This window comes from Micromesistius poutassou (assembly GCF_964030765.1).
Source record: "Micromesistius poutassou genome assembly, chromosome: 14".
In the NCBI taxonomy this organism is placed as follows: domain Eukaryota; kingdom Metazoa; phylum Chordata; class Actinopteri; order Gadiformes; family Gadidae; genus Micromesistius; species Micromesistius poutassou.
Genome location: NC_140284.1, coordinates 15157365 through 15169681, shown reverse-complemented (window position 1 = coordinate 15169681; position 12317 = coordinate 15157365). Strand labels below are relative to the sequence as shown.

At 45.9% G+C, this 12317-nt stretch overlaps 1 protein-coding gene across 1 annotated transcript; it reads right to left on the bottom strand.

The window, feature by feature from the left end:
* Window positions 1-148: 148 nt before the first annotated feature.
* csrnp3 (cysteine-serine-rich nuclear protein 3) lies at window positions 149-6921 on the bottom strand (the record flags this gene model as incomplete). Its single annotated transcript, XM_084478238.1, has 5 exons — window positions 149-236; window positions 3180-4207; window positions 4343-4633; window positions 5055-5314; window positions 6774-6921. The coding sequence occupies 5 exons, from the start codon at window positions 6919-6921 to the stop codon at window positions 149-151; spliced, it is 1815 nt and encodes a 604-aa protein (XP_084334364.1).
* Between the last annotated feature and the right edge of the window lie 5396 nt (window positions 6922-12317).

The following is a 12317-nucleotide window of genomic DNA, read 5'->3' as shown; positions in this document are numbered from 1 at the left end:
TGTGAGCTCTGGACCTTTAGCTCTGGACCTTCATGTGAGCTCTGGACCTTCAGCTCTGGAGCTTCATGTGAGCTCTGGACCTTTAGCTCTGGAGCTTCATGTGAGCTCTGGACCTTTAGCTCTGGAGCTTCATGTGAGCTCTGGACCTTCAGCTTTGGAGCTTCAGCTCTGGAGCTTCAGCCTTGGACCTCCAGCTCTGGACGTTCATGGGAGCTCTGGAGAAGGGGCTGCCAACTCTGAAAGGAACAGGAAATTGGCCTAATTCACCTGGTGGCCATTCTGAGTCTAAACACTGCAGGGTGACGAAATGAATACGGAGGTTCAGAACCGAGATGAGACCAAGATGGCCGCTAGGTAAGGCCTAAGAGACCAGCGGGATAACTGGTAACTGACAGATCAAGTTTAAATATATATATAAAAATATGGACTTTTAATGGGAAAAAAGAAAGAAGCTCCTTTACTCCAAAATACTTTAAAAAAAAACATTTATTTATTTGCTGTTTTTTCAAGATATGTGATTTGTATTTTAAATTCACAGAAATGTGTTATGACAAGTGCCTTGTTGAGGTTGAATATATATTTTTACTTATTTACACAACCTACAAAAAAGATAGTATTTTAAGTAATTTTTTTTACATGTTTTTGACGTAGCACAGATTTACCCATTACTGAGTTGTATTTTTAAATGTCTAACGTAATCAGAAAGCTTTAAACAAAGCGGTATGAATTGTGGCCCCAGATCCACCCTGAGCCTGTCTGACTTCAGTGTTTGGGGCTGAGGGCTACATTCTTTATCAGGATTTAACTTTCAATGTTCATAATCACCTTTTGTCTTTGAATATTCATGATCTTGATGCATTTGAATCTTCAGAATCTTAATGTAATATTGATGAACCTTAATATGCATAATCATTAACATTTCTTTATAAATTCCGATATTATAATTGTTTATTTTTTGGTGAAGTTTGATGTTTCATTAAATGGTAATTAAAAGTTGCCATAGCACATAAGTTTGTAAATCATTCAATGAAGGCCAAAGTATTATGGTATGGATGTGTGCTGCAGTTAACTCTATTAAAGACCATGTGGACCTTAGGCAACACAGGTTCATTAACGCAACAATCGCCTTTCAAAAGTCATTGTTTAAAGTTTGTGTTTGAAAATCCTATTTTATTTTTTCTTGCACAAGGGATTGTAATAAACAGTTTAGTTTGCTAAGCTGTTTGATATATGCATTTATGGTCATCACTAATGCTTTCTAAAGGTTAGGATTTGTTGGAACTTATTTGCTTATTTATATTATATGATCTGAGAAACTTGATTTATATACACTTTGGAGCTATTTTAATAATAAATGTAATTAATGAGCTATTGTATATTGCTCATATCTTGTTGTAGTGTGTATCGGCCACTAAAGAAGTGGAGGCCACTACTGTTCTCGTCTTCCTGTTTGATGTGGAGGGTCATCTCCTGCTCTTCTGTACACGCAGTGGTCAGCAACCAAGAAGGGGAGGAGCCAGCACCTCATTAATACGCTATTAGCAAAAACAGCGATCTTGATATCAATTCTGTTTATTTGTAAACCATGGTAAAAAGTAAACGACTGAAAGTGATTTGTTTTAATCTACCGTAAGAAACAAATAAATTGAAATATGTGTTACCATTTTGTGCAAAATGTATCCCGTTTCACAGAATATGAATCAAAACAAAATAAATTAGGCACATGACAATTCTACAAATCCCGACCATTATAAAACAAATTGGATTTGACATAGATGGTTTTAGTTTAGCCACAATAAATACACATTATTCTAAATAAATAAAATAAATCAAACACAGCAGCTATACTTCCTGGCACCTTCCTTCTACTTTGGCAAACTTAAGGGGTATGTTGATGACTTCAGTGTCATGTTAGGGGTATGTTGATGGTGTTAGTTAGGGGTGTGTTGATCGAGTTAGGGGTTGATGGTGTTAGGTGTTGGGGGTATGTTTGATGGTGTTATGGGTATGTTGATGGAGTTAGGTGTTAGGGGTTAGGGCTACAGTAACCTGTAAGTTGTTAGTGACCCTTTAGGGCTACAGTAGTCCAAGACAAATTTCCTTCCAAGGACAATAAAGTGTATCTTATCTTATCTTATCTTACCCTGTAAGATGTTAGTGGACATTGAGGGTGTACAGTACACTGTAAGTTATTAGTGGACATGACCTTTAGGGGGTATAGTACCCTGTCAGTTGTGAGTGAACCTTTAGCCTTAGGGGGTACAGTACCCCGTTAGTTGTGAGTGAACCTTTAGGGGGTACAGTACCCTGTTACCTGGGAGTGACTTTATAGGGGGTACAGTACCCCGTTAGTTGTGAGTGAACCTTTAGGGGGTACAGTACCCTGTTAGCTGGGAGTGACTATATTGGGTTTATAGTACCCTTTTAGTTGTGAGTGAACCTTAATGGGCTGCAGTAGCCATCCAGAGTGCTGCTGGGATGTTCCTGCCACATGTTAGACGTCATGTTGTGTGTTCAAGAGATACCAAGTCAAGTCAGAGAGCAGTGCGGCATGCCTTTAGAAAAACACAGAAAAGATTAATGACATGAAAAAGATGAACATTATATATATTATAAGATATTATATACCTGTATATATATGTATTCGTAATAAACATTTGCCAGCTTTTCTGAAACGCCATTGGGATTCTTAAGACAAAGAAAATTTACAATATGAATAATGTTCGCACACAACTCATAAACAAACTTTCTTTTGCACATTTGACACATACAGTAGACTAAGTCAGTAAATTAAATATACGGTACAATTTTGGCTTGAAACTAGGCCTTCAACTCTGAAAGGACCAGACACATTGCTCTGCAGAACAAGGAGGAAGAAGCCCAACTCTAACATGATTCACATCTCAACCTCTTATTGTGGACTCATTATGATGCATTGTGGGTTCTGCTCATCGTAGAAAGCTTCAAGAATAGACGCTTGAAAAGGTCTGGTCCTTGCTAAACGGCTGTGACCTCAGGGAGACAGTCTGCTAATGGGATCTTCTTTGTCTGCTAACAACGCTGTTTCCGAATGCCCATTAACCCCAGAAGCTTCCTGTGCAGGCCCCGAACAATGACTCCTGCTGCTAATACTGCTGCCAGAGGAACAGCAAGTGTGGTTGTTCACAGAGTTTTGGAACACAATCTGGGTGTGATTCTGTGCCGGAGGCTGATCCGATAAAGCTCCGTCCGTCTTGATTTTGCTATCTGGTTTGGAGGCACAGCTGGGTTCCAGCAGCACTGTTGTGTCGGTCGGGGGGGGCTGAGGGTCGGCCGCGTGACACTGGCCGGCCGGCTGGGGCTCAGCCATGTAGCGCTCCAGCGCTAGCCCACAGGACGGGGCCTGCTGCCTGTCCTGGCTGTGGACGCCCAGCGTGTGGACTCCGCCCAGCCTGTCCTGGCTGTGGACTCCGCCCAGCCTGTCCTGGGAGGTGAGACGCTTTCCCTCCAGGGGGTCAGGAGGACGGCAGGCTGAGCCGGGGACCTTTGCGCTGCTGGAGCTCTCCAGCTGAAACTCTCCAGGGGACCAGTTGGTCAAGCAGCTGTTTCCGTTCACATCTTGAGCGACAGAGTCCTCTGTGAAGCACAAGGCGGCGGTCAGCGTTTCACAGTGGGACACATTGGGTGTGGCCGCGCTCTTGAAGGCTACCCCCTTTTCTTCATCTTCATCATCCTTGTCCTCCTCATCCTCATCAGAGTCACTGTTGGCCAAGCTCTGTGTGCTAGAGTCTGAGATTCCACTGCAGACACTGCTGCTGTCCTCTTCGTCCTCCTCATCTTCCTCCTCCTCCTCCTCATCTTCGTCTTCCTCCTCCTCCTCCTCCTCCTCCTCCTCTTCATCATCCTCCTCCTCCTCTTCATACTCCAGTTGCTGGTCCATCTCCCTGGGGGTCTGCAGGTGCATGAGGGGGCCCTGGGGAAGGGCGTCCGACAGGCCGTACTGAGACTGGACCCGGGCACTGCCGCTGCCCATTGCGTTGTTGTTCTCACCGCGGTAACCGTTGCCAGGGAGAGGCTGCTGCTGCTGCTCTCGGCTCTTCTCCAGTTCAAGCTTCATGATGGTGTGCAGGAAGTGGGTCCGCACCCGGATGGGGTTGAACTCCACCCGGCCGGCGGCGTTGCTGCAGCCGTCCTGGGTGCAGCCGCAGGGGAAGGCCAGGCGGTCCACCTGAGAACAGGATCCACCATTCAGTCGGGTACGGATACAGATGTGACTACAGTTATGTGAATATGAAGTAGAAGTATAGACCGCAATCATTCTTAGGGACAACAGTCATTTCGTTCATCTCCTCTGATACATCACCTGGCACTTGATCCCGGCCACGCTGCAGGCGCAGGTCTCCGGGTCGCAGAACGCCCGGCAGTCACAGCCGCAGTCCTCCCGGGACGTGCGCACCGCCCGCAGCTCATGCTTCTCCTCCACGGCGATCTTCTTGACCCCAGACGAGCGCAGCAGAGCCCTCCTCTTCTTGGTGGTCAAGGGCTGCAGGAAGAAGTACTCGTCCACCTCCGTGTTGTCCAGGTCCTCATCCGAGATGTCCTCCGCTGTCAGCACATGGGCCTCCTCCGACCCCCTCCAGCCGCTCTGGGTCAGCTGGGACGACATTAAGGTCTCAGGTCAAGTGAAAGTTCACTTGACCTTCACTTGAGTTCACTATTTATGTAGCCCTTTATCACAATCACAGTCCCCAACGTTAGCATTATACGGCAATGACAACCCGTATCTCCAAGCCCATATCTCCAAGCCCATATCTTTAAGCCCTCTGAAGGGCGAGGAAGGAAAACTCTTCAAATCAAAGCATGAAAGGGAACATAGAAGAGGGATTCCTCCTTCAGGGGCTTCAGGAGGGCAGTAGAGGTGCATCAGGAGTGAGCAGGAGTGCAGTAGTTGCCATGGGAGGATAAACAGCTGAACTTTTATCACGTTATCCTTTAGATAACGTGATAAAAGAGATAAAAGACTTTATCTTTCCAAGTTACATGGTCCTGAAGCTGTGGTTCTGAAGCTGAGGTACCTTGAGTTTGATGGAGTTGAGCCTTTCCTCCTGCAGGTGGTCCCGGAGCATGTCCCGATGCAGTCTCTCTTGTTCCAGGGAAAACTCCCCCAGCGAGTACTGCCTCACCCAGCTGTGTGTGCTGGACATACCCAGCGTGCTGCCCCCCTGACTCGGCACGCTGGTGAACCCCTGCCTGCGGCCGAAGTAGTACACCGTTACATTCTCAAAATGGACCCTTCTGGTCCGGCGGCGTTTCTCGCTCTTCAGTACGGAGTCAGCTGCAAGAAGCACAGAGAGAGAAGTGCCAGATGGACAAAGAGGTGCGACAGAGCAGAGGTTGTATATACTGTATATATATGATGCTAACTAAACACCAGACATTGAGTGTCTCCTGTGAAAGGTGGCAGCCCAACCCTTCTATGACATGTAGCCAAATCCTATCACGTCTTTAAAATGTATTTCCTCATGTCTGTATCCACTGGTCCCCTGAGGGCCACAGGGGGCTGCTGGCTGTCACCTCCAGGGAAGCCTGCATGGTATAGAAGTAATCATATCATAGAACACATGGCTTTATAGTCAGTGGTTGGCCCTAATGGGGGGGCCCTCTATGGGCAGAGCAGTATGCACCGTGCTGCAGTATGACTGCAGTATGAACCGTGTGGAGGTCATCCGGATATAAACTAGAGGCTGTACTAAGGGATCAACTAGAGGCTGTAGTAACAGATCAACTAGAGGCTGTACTAAGGGATCAACTAGAGGCTGTACTAAGGGATCAACTAGAGGCTGTACTAAGGGATCCACTAGAGGCTGTAGTAACAGATCAACTAGAGGCTGTACTAAGGGATCCACTAGAGGCTGTACTAAGGGATCAACTAGAGGCTGTAGTAACAAATCAACTAGAGGCTGTACTAAGGGATCAACTAGAGGCTGTACTAAGGGATCAACTAGAGGCTGTAGTAACAGATCAACTAGAGGCTGTAGTAACAGATCAACTAGAGGCTGTACTAAGGGATCAACTAGAGGCTGTAGTAACAGATCAACTAGAGGCTGTACTAAGGGATCAACTAGAGGCTGTACTAAGGGATCAACTAGAGGCTGTAGTAACAGATCAACTAGAGGCTGTACTAAGGGATCAACTAGAGGCTGTAGTAACAGATCAACTAGAGGCTGTACTAAGGGATCCACTAGAGGCTGTAGTAACAGATCAACTAGAGGCTGTAGTAACAGATCAACTAGAGGCTGTACTGGAACGTTTCATAAATATTGATTTAGTTATTACGTGGAGTCATAGCAGAGACATGTATGTTCCTTGCATAAAAATATAATATTTTCAGAAATCAAGGTTGTGCCCACTTTCCCCTGGAGGAAATGATCACACTTTGAACAAGATTTTGGAACAAAAACAAGATCAACCGAGTTTGATCGAATGTTCTCATCTCATGTTAGTGGTCCCAGGACAACTTGTGGACCGGGTCCAGGCAGTGGTCCCAGGACAACTTGTGGACCGGGTCCAGGCAGTGGTCCCAGGACAACGTGTGGACCGGGTCCAGGCAGTGGTCCCAGGACAACTCGTGGACCGGGTCCAGGCAGTGGTCCCAGGACAACGTGTGGACCGGGTCCAGGCAGTGGTCCCAGGACAACGTGTGGACCGGGTCCAGGCAGTGGTCCCAGGACAACGTGTGGACCAGGTCCAGGCAGTGGTCCCAGGACAACGTGTGGACCGGCGGGTCTACTCACGGACGAGGGGTCCAGAGGCGGACGGGTTCAGGCTGTCACCGCTGTCTCCGCTCTCACTGGACAGCTCCTCATCTGACTCCCTGAGGGAGGAGCGGGGGGACGGGGAAGCCTCCACCTCCTCAAACCTCCTCTTCAGAATGCCATTCATAGCTCCTCTGCACACCTGGACACAGAGGAGACATTAAGACCAGAGGATGTTAAGACCAGAGGACGTTAAGACCAGAGGACGTTAAGACCAGAGGATTAAGATCTGAGGACATTAAGACCAGAGGATATTAAGACCAGAGAACATTAAGACCAGAGGACGTTAAGACCAGAGGACGTTAAGACCAGAGGATTAAGATCTGAGGACATTAAGACCAGAGGATATTAAGACCAGAGAACATTAAGACCAGAGGACGTTAAGACCAGAGGACGTTAAGACCAGAGGACGTTAAGACCAGAGGACATTAAGACCAGAGGAGACATTAAGACCAGAGGGGACAGATTAAACCCCTCCTCCTCTCGTCTCCAAAAAACGATAAATATATTTACTTTATAACTTAATAATATAATTATAATATTAAAAAAAATGTTTTGCATGATCTTACCTTAAAAGCTTCAGTGCAGCAGCCGTCCGTCTATTCTGGAATGAAGGGGTTATAATGAAGCAATGAATGAATAATGTGGGGCATAATAACACAATAAAATGGAAGAAATATTAATAGAAAATAACAAGTTATGGAATTAGGTGGTTTTATAATTTTGTGATTTGTAAGTCATTACACTAAAATGTATGCTTCTACTACAACTACATAAAAACATATATAATGCTATACCACTGTAATACTTACACTACAACTAAATCCATATAAAATGCTATACTAGTATAATACTTACACTACAACTACATAAACACATATATAATGCTATATTCACTGCCTATTTATGTAACATGTTAAATGTGTAATATTAACAGAAAAATCTAGGCTAATACATGTTACATATGTTATATTAACAAAAACATATAGGTACATTACATGTTATATATGCTATGATAATAAACATCTAGGCCTAAACATGCACATATGTTATATTAACAAACATATCTAGGTCTATGTCACGTGTTTATATCCACCCAAACATCTAGGTCTGTTACATGTTAATATCCACCAAAACATCTAGGTCTATGTTACATGTTAATATCCACCAAAACAACTAGGTCTATTAATATCCACCCAAACATCTAGGTCTATGTAACATGTTAATATTAACACAAACACCAAGGTCTTTGTAACATTATAATATTGACACAAACATCTAGGTCTATGTTACACGTTAATATTAACACCAACAGGTCTTTGTTTCACACAAACACACGCACACACACACACACACACACACACACACACACACACACACACACACACACACACACACACACACACACACACACACACACACACTGCAGGACGCTCACCTCTTTAACTTTAAACCCAAACCACACACATTAAGGACCAAGGCATCTGCTGTCTTCACACACACACACACACACACACACACACACACACACACACACACACACACACACACACACACACACACACGTAGTGATAATGACGTATTGATAATGACGTTGTGAGGGACGACATGCAGCAGCCTGCTACAATCAGCTCCTGATTGTAGTCATGACATGTCGCATCAGGTGAACACAATGGAGACAACAATGAGGGCCAATAGCAGCCCTCCTTATCCCCTCATCATCCCTCCTCATCCCCTCATCCTCCCTCCTCATCCCCTCATCCTGCCTCCTCATCCTCTCATCCTCCCATCCTCCCTTTGTACCGATCAGGAGAAAGGCTTCATACTTACGGTTAATTCGATCTATCGCTGTTCGGCCAATCCAGAGTCCTCCTAGACCAGTGCACCTCCCGGGTGACAGAGTCCTCCTGTTTATCTAGCCGGACCTCAATAACCCGCCGGCCCCATGTCGCATCTCCAGCTGTGCGTGCGTGTGTGCGTGCGTGCGTGCGTGTGTGCGTTGTATACCCTCCTTCCGTTGCAGCAGCCGCTCCGCCAGTAGCGTCACTCCGTCCGTCCAATCAGGAGAGAGGAGTCAGAGGAGCGAGGAGCGCCTCTTTATTGTTGTTATTAAAAAATAAGTATTTATTTTTATTTTATTTGACCGGAGCAGGGGATATGTTCGAGACGTTCTGATTGGACTGTTTGACATTTTCCTAGTGATATTAAATCCTCAGGCCTTACAGACATGTATTGTCCTACCTTACCTTTCCACAGTAAAACACGGTGCTGTGTTGAACTGTTGAACATGGACATCTAGTGGAGAGAGGGTGTCATTACATCTAGTGTCGGGTCTCAATAAGATTCACTAGATCAGTGGTTCTCAAACTTTTTCGGTCACCCCCCACTTTGGACAAGGGGGGATGTTCAAGCCCCACCTGCCCCCATCGCCCCAACACAACGCTAACGAAATACGCCAATCTTAACATCTCCACATTTATTGAAGTAACATCATGTTGTATCTAAATTCTAACTCAATAACATCAAATAACAGCAAGTTCAACAATAGAGAAAATAAAAGTGCAGCTGTGTCATGACTTATTCCAAGTTCAGAAAAAGAGAAAATAAAAGTGCCACTTTGCAATCTGTTAAAAAAAAAAAAGACGAGCAATGCATTTGGCAAGACAGGTGAGCAATTGAACTCATGAGACCTATACCTGCATGAGTGGCTGCAAAGCTGCAAGCTTAAAATGTTCAAATGTAGGCCTATTTCAAATAAAAAAAATCATTATTAGTGACACATCTACAAAATATGCGAGCAGTGCCCCCCCGGCCGAGAAGCGAGCTGGAGTGTCAGCGGACACGCTATCGGACGGGGAGGACTCCAGTGACGAGGCTCTGCATCAGGACGAAGCTGCTGCTCGGTTACAACACCTAAAGACGACTCTGTCGGTGTGTGATCGCGGTGGCGAGAAGCACGGTCGTTCGTTTCCCAATATCGCTCAGATTGACAGATTTATCCTCGCCATCCCTGCTCAGTGCATCCCGCGCAGCAAGTGAGCGAGACTTCTCCGGTGCTGGATCTGATATTCAGGTCGGATGTGGTTTTAAGTTGTGCGGGTATAAGGACGGGTGCGGGTTTGCAAAATGAGAGGCGTGCAGGACTCTGCTCTGCTCACCTCTCTCTCCGTCCCGCTCTGCCTCTGGCTCACACACGCTCCCCCCCCGGCCCCCGCTCTTCCGCTCGCGCCACTTTTTAAAATCCCCTTCAGCGAGAAACATGTATTTGCCACATCTTGCTCCGACTGTTTTTGACTGACTAATTTTAAAATGTTTAGCTACCCTGGCCTACAGGCAGGTTAACGAGCACAGCGACGCGGCGCCCCCGATGTAGAATGACGAGTTGGAGCGCGGCGACAGCACTTATTTTATAGCATGTATATATCTTATAGCGACATTCTGCTTGAAAATACGAGATATGACTTGTGGTCCATATCGCCCAGCCCTACTGTCAAGCCTTCACTCCTACCATAAGAAATGTGGAGTTTTCAGTGAAATTTCCTCCCGTTTGTCGCGCCCCACCTGTCACGGCTCTGTTCCCCACCAGTGGGGCGCGCCCCACACTTTGAGAACCGCTGCACTAGATGGTACACTACACTAACAACAGGTATGTTTTATTCCAGATCTTTCTATTCTCAAGTTCTTAGATCAATCTGGTCGTCAGCTCGTAACGTACTAGAAATCTTCTGGATGACCAAATTATTATTAATTAAGATTATCATTAATTGCAACAAAATGCTACCAAATATTTCAAACATGGACTAAACCGCAGAAAACTGATTCTTTGTTTGTTTGACGGTTCGCTCTCTTTGGTAGAACGGATCCTGATCCTCACCAACTAAATCACGTTTTACCCTTTTTAAAACTGACTTCACGCCTTGAAATGGGTTACACGTGGGTTCCATTATATGGGAAAACTGTTGGTTATTTCCTCTGTGTTCACACTCTAATACCCAGACCTCCACCTTCGAGGAAAGTGTCCTCGTATCAGGGTGTATTTGGACGGCTGGACGGAGAGACCTCCTGAATTATACATCCTGTGTTCAGGATATCTGGTGTCCTGCTCCGTCTCTCTTTCAGACATCAGCACTGTTACAGTCTGGGAGAGTTTGGCTTGTTTGCTTCAACGACCGTGTAGCACTGTCACGTGCAGAGAGTCCCCCCCCCAGTGGTCCGTGATACTGGTCCACTACAGTGGAAAATCAATCTAGTGATTAGATCAGAGGAGCTGACCCAGTGAGTCCCAACTCAGGTTTCCCCCTCCCTCCCCTCTCTCCATCCCCTCCCCTCCCCTCCATCCCTCCCTCCCCTTCTCTCCCTCCCTCCTCCCTCCGTTCCCCTCTCTCCCTCCCCCCTCTCTCCCCTCTCTCCATCCCTCCCTCCATCTCCCCTCTCTCCCCCCCTCTCCCCTCTCTCCCTCCCCTCTCTCCCCCTTCCTCCCCCCTCTCTCCTGGTGTCTGATGGCTGGTGAACTAAACCTCTAATGTCCTGAGTGGTGGAGCCAGTTTTCTGTTTTCTGGAAGAAGTGAAGAGAGCTGTGTTCTTCTTCTGCACTGTGAGTACGATGATGGATGTGATGACAGAGTTAGCGTTAGCACTAAGGTTAGCGGTAGCACTAAGGTTAGTAAAGGCACTAAAGTTCTCTGGCCAAGGGACTTGTCGTTCATAAAGTGGGCCACTGTCAATTACCAATAAATTCAGAGCTACAAATAGGATCAAAACAGAGTACGGTACAATTCACAATGTGACACGTGATGCTGAAAAGGTAAGAACACAACTTTAACATCCATTAATATTCCTTCATAAACTAATAAACTAAACCTAAATACAACACAAGAATGTCGCTAAGAATGGACTAATTGTTTAATAATAGTTTAGAGGACTGGAACAATTTTGCTTGGGGATGAATCAATTGTGTTGTGTGTTCTTAAAGCAGTGTGGTGTGCGTTCTTAAAGCAGTGTGTTGTGCGTTCTTAAAGCAGGGTGTCTATATAGTGCTTTTTTACCATCCTCCACTCCAGATGAATGCACCAGGTATACCGTGTGGGGCTGTAGTGTCCACACAGCCCTCTAGCTGGCAGCAGGAGCCATCACTGATCTCCAGCACTAACTCGTCTCTGGACTAATCTGCTAGAACAAACAAGCCATTTTGCTTGGGTTCTTGTCTGAAGTAGAACAGTTTGTTCCATCCAAAGCAAAAGAGTGGATACCAGTTCGTACTGGATTCTGTGTGTGTGTGTGTGTGTGTGTGTGTGTGTGTGTGTGTTTGTTTGTGTGTGTGTGTGTCTATGTGTGTGTGCGTGTACGTGTTTGTTTGCGTGTGTGCGTGTATGTGTGTGTGTGTGTGTGTGTGTGCGCGCGCGCACACGCGTGTGTGTGTGTGTGTGTGAGAGAGAGTTAAGGAATGTTTGTCAGGTAACTGTAAATAACCATCGGCTCTTCAGAACTCTGTTGTTTCTATATTCTGCGTCACATGAGCTCAGC